Genomic DNA, 6,048 nt, shown 5'->3' with positions numbered 1-6,048 from the left:
ATCTAGATGAGACTTGAGTTTGTGCGGCCAGTGAGTGTTTTTAATGTTGTACCGTTTGATTTGTCTGCATGCGAGTGTAAAAGTTTGTGTAATAAAAATATTGGGGAAAAAAAACATAATCCAATTAAGCTGTTGATATTTGTTGATTGCGAAACAGTATTTAGAGTCCTATTTTCACTGACTACATTGAACACCCAAATCTATGGATTGCTATTTTTTGCACTTACCTAAAGATAAATGTCAAAATACAATTAAGCAACTATTAAAAAATGACCAATTCACATCTGTCAAGAATTTATACCCCTTGTATATTAAGTGTTACTTTTTAAAAACAAAACACAAGTGATTTTTGGCAAGCCTCTGCTTTCCATCTGTATATCAGCAGATAATAAGACATAATAAGACAAGATAATAAGACAGATAAGACAGCTCACTTACAACAACTTTCCCGAATTTCCCCCCGGGGATTAATAAAGTATTTCTCATTCTTATTCTGAAACTCACAAAGTGAAGGCTTCAGGCAGGATGTTTGAAGAAATATGACAGCCCTAAAAAGAAGGTGTGCCTCAGCTCCAACATTTGGGTAAAAAAGATAAAACTTTATAAATAAATACATTAAATAAACATATTTCTGTATACCTTGCAGACAGGTACGATCTCCATAGAGAAGGTGCTCTTATAGTTGAAAGTGTTTGAATGGATGTCATGAGAGATGAGGCGCTGGGACGTCTTCGACCTTTAAAAGAGTAAAAAAAAAAGGAAAAAGGTTTATTATTGTTCTCAGACGTCATTGAGAGACGCAGCAGAGCTCACGCTGTCCCAGTGGGACAAATCATAACACTAAAAGGCCTGGATGAAATGAGATGTTATATACACAAGGGAAAGAGAAGTGCATTGTGCAGTTTGACTCGTGAACTATGGAAGGTCGTGTCAACATGCTGCTTCTGCATCCAACAGAGTGATTACGTAATGTTTTGAGTTTCTGTCATCCAGAAACAACATCCTGCAGCATTTTAAATAATGACATTTACAGTCATAGAAGTGAACATGTAAAAAAAAATTTTGTTTGTTTTTTTATTAGTAAAATTGATAATTCAACCCACATTTTGATACACACCTTCTAAATCTAATGAAAATCTAAATGAAGCCTCTCTCACCTGCAGGGCACGGTGCACTGGAGGAAGTCGGTCATCTTCTGAGCGTGCTGCTTGGAGCCATAGTAGAAGTCAATGCCATCTGAGAGAGAAGAGTGACATCATCAAACCCTCCTCCCAACAAATTCATCACAGGCGTGCTTAACAGCTCCTCACCACCATTGCAGAACACATATGGATGCAGAGAACAAGAGCAGACGAAGACTGGAGACAAATATGGCAGCCACATGTTGTAACCTCCATGAAGCTTTTAAGTCCTGCCGAGATATGGAGATGATTTAAAATTACACTGTCAGCCAAAACTGCACTGCATAGTCCTGTCCAAGAGCACAGAGAGCTGCTGCTGAGCTGTCACTCAAAGCTCAGCGTGTGTGCCAGAGTGTTTGGATGCCTGTGTTTGTTTGTGTGTGTGTGTGTGTGTGTGTGTGTGTGTGTGCGTGTGTGTGTGTGGAATGCAGGGATTAAAGCAAGAAAAAATATTTTGACTGAAAGATATATTTTTTTCCATCAAAATAAATAAAGAATAAATAGCACTAGTTAAATGCTGATAATAACACACACACACACACACACCTATTTACAGGGTAACATTGCAGGGAATTAGCTTTCTTTTGGGGACCTTATGAGATGAAGGCTGAGGAGGTTTAATGCAAGGATGGATAGGTTTTGGTTAAAGTTAGGTAAAAGGTTAAGAGTCCAGGAAATGAATGCAAGTAAATCAAATGTCCTCTAAAGTCATGAAAACAAATTCTGTGCGAGTGTGTGTGCGATGTAGCATCCAGCATCCCCAAATAGGGCATGAATCAAGCTTGCATTGCAGGAATTTGGTATGACATGCCTGCTCTGATTACAGAACACTGATTAAATGCACGATGCCTGCCCCTCTGAGGCCCATGCGAGGACAGCTGTATGGGCTGATTGGCGCCAGCGATATGCATGCATGGCTTGCAGTCTGATACAGGAAGGGGTAATTAACACTCGACACATCATTATGTTCTGCTTAGTTCTAATCCACATTAGTCAGGCCGCTGACGGATGAGACGTATTTCAGACTTCTCAGTATAATTTGGTTCGAGGCACAGGCGGATATAGCAGGCCCTTCCCTTCAGAGATATGCACACATTTAAACGTAAAGTAAAGAATTGACGTGCCAATGACCTACCATGAATTTCTTTGATGTTGAGGGCATTGGAGTGGAGCTTGTGCTTGAGGATCAGCTGCTCCAGATAGTAGAATGTCTTTTTATGAAGAGTCTGCACAAAAAACAGCATCGTCATGACCACACAGAGATTCATAAAGATCCCTCAAGCACCGTACCCTAAATATTTACACATGTAATGTTATGAGACTTGGATGAAAAGCCTCGCCAAATCCTGTCGCCGCCTTTAGACTTTCAGAATAACACTGCAGTTAAGACCTTCTGCTTCTCAGGCCACATTGGTATTTTTACTTCTACTAAAAATATGCTTTCTGTGGGCTAAGCACAGTTGGGAGACATGTGAGAACAAGTAGTATGCTGTTGATTCATACTTCCTGTATAGTTGTTTCACAGTAAAAGCTTTTCAGTGAGGAGAAATGACTCTGGCTTTTATTGTGATGTAGCTACAGAAGGCATGGACTTAGTTTAGATTAGTCTGTTTCTGATGAATTGTCTTATATCTACTGTCTCTGCAGCATGGCAGGGAAGCTTTGGTTTCAGTCATAAAAGTAAGAAATGCAACCCTGGGGTTTAGTGGTGTACTAACTGCCAAATACTGAGACCTCTACCTTTGTTTTATATAAAACCTAAAGACATATATTCATCTAGGGTCACAATTAAGGTAGGGATGCACGATATTATCGGCACGTTATCGGTATCGGCCAACATGCCAATATCCGCCAATATAATTAACCGATAAAATAATGGGCTGCTGCATACTTGATTAAATGCCCGACCTCTGTGCAATGTCCCCGGCACGAAGAAGACCTGCGCGGCGCAGCTTGATGACGTCACGTGTGTCTACCTCCGTGGTGTGGAAGTTTTTCAAAGTGTCCGAAATAGAAAGCAAAACAGCTATTTGCAATGACTGCTCAGCTTCGGTGATGCGAGGAGGAGCCAAGGCAAAGTCTTTCAACACTACAAACCTGATTAACCATCTCAAGACCCGTCACCCCGACCGTTGTAACAAATGTGATAAGAGTATCACCATTATACTGTACACTAATACGCTAAAAAAATAAAAGAGTTGTTGATCTCTGCAATTGGGTGTGTGGGAAAAAAATATTGGTATCGGTATCCGTAATCGGCGAAATGAGTTGTAAAATATCAGCATATCGGATATCGGCAAAAAATCCAATATCGTGCATCCCTAAATTAAGGGGTGGAGAGGTACATGTTTGTGAATATACGTTACATATTTTACAGCCTTGGTAACCTTTTAGTATCAATTTAATTCCATGTATGCTTCCAGTCCAGATCATGAGCATTTTTTTCGGCCCCTTTGCTACTAATTAATTCACAACTAATGAATACGTCCTAAAATTCTGCATATTAACAAATAATTTAAAAGGTTGAAAATGTGTGAGTTCATTTTAAAACAAAAAATATATATAATGAAAATGTATCAAAAATATTAATCTATTGGATATTTCATTAAATCTCTCCTTTTCCTACCTTCTGTCTAACTTGGACCACGGCCTTCCAGAAGTCCTTGGCTTCCACGCGATGGCAGTCGTCACACATCTGGTACTGGATGACAAACTCCACCACAAACACCTGCTGTAGGATGGCGCCATTCATCACCTGGAGAGGCAAAGACAACAACAAGTCACACCATATGCCCAAACTGCATGCAATCAGCAACAAAAACTCTATGCTTACACTCAATCATTTCTGGGGGACAAAACACTTAAATGTTGAGCTATTTAGATATACTGCCAGCTGGGATCTGGACACAGTATGAAACAGACCCTCAAACAGCACAAACAAAAGAGTTGGCCCTGAGAGGCACAGGCCTCAGGTTCTCACTAAAGGTCAGGGAGATGAGATGACAGCCACAGCAAACACACTTCTCTCAAACACACATAACTCACTCAAGACAAGAGTTTATCTAAAGTCTGTAGCTTATATCACAATCTTAATGTCCCTTGCGGAAACTGGATGCGTGTTTTACATGTTGATATCATTATTTTTATATATGTTCACCATAAAGCCTTATTCTAAACATAAACTGTGCTTGCTGGCAATTACCACCTGAACAAACAACCCAGATAACCTTTAGAACAAACCTCGCTGCCTATCTGAGGTCCCTAATGAGTTTTTATCCTTTGTTTAAATGTCACCCTCCCACACTTATCACTTCAACTCGGTTTGCTTACCTCTTTCTGGATGGTCACTTTCAGCTTAATCCTTTTGGAGTGTGGCTCTGTCCACAGGAAGCCAGCATCAATAAGACGCACCTGTGAGGAGAGAGACATGAAGTAGCATTAGCCCCAAATTAATTTTCCGAACTGTGGTGAAACATGATCATGACAAGTGGATGCAATATAATGTTGATATGATCCATGAAAAAAGATCTAGGAATGCATTTAGACAATACTTTCTTACAGTGATTTTCATTTTTGGAACTCTCCAATGATTTGAAATAATTTGTCCCTTTAAAGAGTCCACTGACTGTGTGTCAGCTTTTTGCTCTGCACACACCCACAAAAGCCTAACCAAGAATAATGTACTGAAATGACCTCTTTCACAAGTAAGCAGGTGTTTTAACAAAATGTCATTTTTTGATACTTTAATCTCAGAGCAAATATTCAAATTGTATTTCCAGATGTTAAGTAAGATTCACACTCACTTTGGTCATGGAGCTCTTAATTTTCTTCAGGCAAAGGGCCAGCAGCTCCCTGGACTCTAGAGCACACTGCACCCAAGTGGCTGGAGGCTGTAAGTATCTGTGTGAAAGAGGAGGATGAACATTCAACCATCAGATTTATCATTAAATCTTCAGGAAAACTTTCTTAGAGAGAAATAGTATTATCTGTTATTTGTTCTTGTAACAAACCTTTCACACTGCTTGCAGAAGTGCGCCGTGACTTGTTTGGGGATTCCTTCTGAGATGTCTACCTGAGTACGCAAGCAGGCTACACACATGTTGGCCGGGTTGGGAGGAATGGGGACACCACAGGTACAGCAGAGGCTGGGTGGAGAAAGCAACATTATTACATTTCAGTGAAATATATAAACGGTGATAACACAACTGTGTCAATCAAAACACATCTTTGAGTTTTAAACTATTTAATAATAAATACATGTAGTATACATTGTGAGGAGCTTTTTTCCCCACTTACATATTCCCCTGGCTGCTTGTGGCAGGAGCTTGCATGTACTCCATACTTGTCAACTCGACAGGTAATTATAGGTCAGTGGATCTTCGTGTAGCTCCGTGATCTCTGTGGACAGAAACATGACAGATTTAACCACCGGATCTGTCAGAACAGCTTTGACATAAGCATGAAAATAGCAAACGTTAGCTAGTAGCAATCACTGTGTACTAAACTTATTTCTAACAGCCCGTAAATAATATAGTACCACCGTCTCAAGTGTATAATCAGAAATAGATAGACTGTATATAAAAACTTCTACATCATTGGAAAGTTGCAGTGCATGCTCTTTAGATGACGCTTCTAGCTGGTGCTCTATAGCTTTAGTATCACACAGTTAGCATTGGAGGCTAAATTGCTCGTTTTGAAGAGGGATTCTAACGGACATTAGCAAAGAAACAAGTACACAATGTTAACTGAAAGTATTCGATAACTCCTACTGGTACAAACGACTGATGACAGAACCTACGGAAGATATTTTGATGGGAAATACACAACACAACCCGGAGTGAAGTCCACGTTTTCCCCACCGAGGACC

At 39.9% G+C, this 6,048-nt stretch overlaps 1 protein-coding gene across 1 annotated transcript in view; it reads right to left on the bottom strand.

Annotated features, from left to right (window-relative positions):
• The window catches only part of nmd3 (NMD3 ribosome export adaptor), a 13,698-nt gene extending 7,650 nt beyond the window's left edge, over window positions 1-6,048 (bottom strand). The window contains exons 1-9 of the mRNA XM_069668647.1: window positions 5,980-6,048; window positions 5,478-5,579; window positions 5,192-5,326; window positions 4,985-5,081; window positions 4,512-4,592; window positions 3,808-3,936; window positions 2,317-2,407; window positions 1,158-1,236; window positions 640-736 (exon numbers count right to left, since the gene is read on the bottom strand). Coding sequence (XP_069524748.1) covers window positions 640-736; window positions 1,158-1,236; window positions 2,317-2,407; window positions 3,808-3,936; window positions 4,512-4,592; window positions 4,985-5,081; window positions 5,192-5,326; window positions 5,478-5,521 — 753 coding nt within the window. The 5' untranslated portion in view covers window positions 5,522-5,579; window positions 5,980-6,048. The remainder of the gene's footprint in view (window positions 1-639; window positions 737-1,157; window positions 1,237-2,316; window positions 2,408-3,807; window positions 3,937-4,511; window positions 4,593-4,984; window positions 5,082-5,191; window positions 5,327-5,477; window positions 5,580-5,979) is intronic.

Source organism: Semicossyphus pulcher, unplaced genomic scaffold (genome assembly GCF_022749685.1).
Source record: "Semicossyphus pulcher isolate SPU_LCO1_2020_fin unplaced genomic scaffold, fSemPul1.0.p SCAF_19, whole genome shotgun sequence".
Taxonomy (NCBI): domain Eukaryota; kingdom Metazoa; phylum Chordata; class Actinopteri; order Labriformes; family Labridae; genus Semicossyphus; species Semicossyphus pulcher.
Note: the sequence above shows the minus strand (reverse complement) of the source record. Positions and strands in the feature narration are given on the sequence as shown.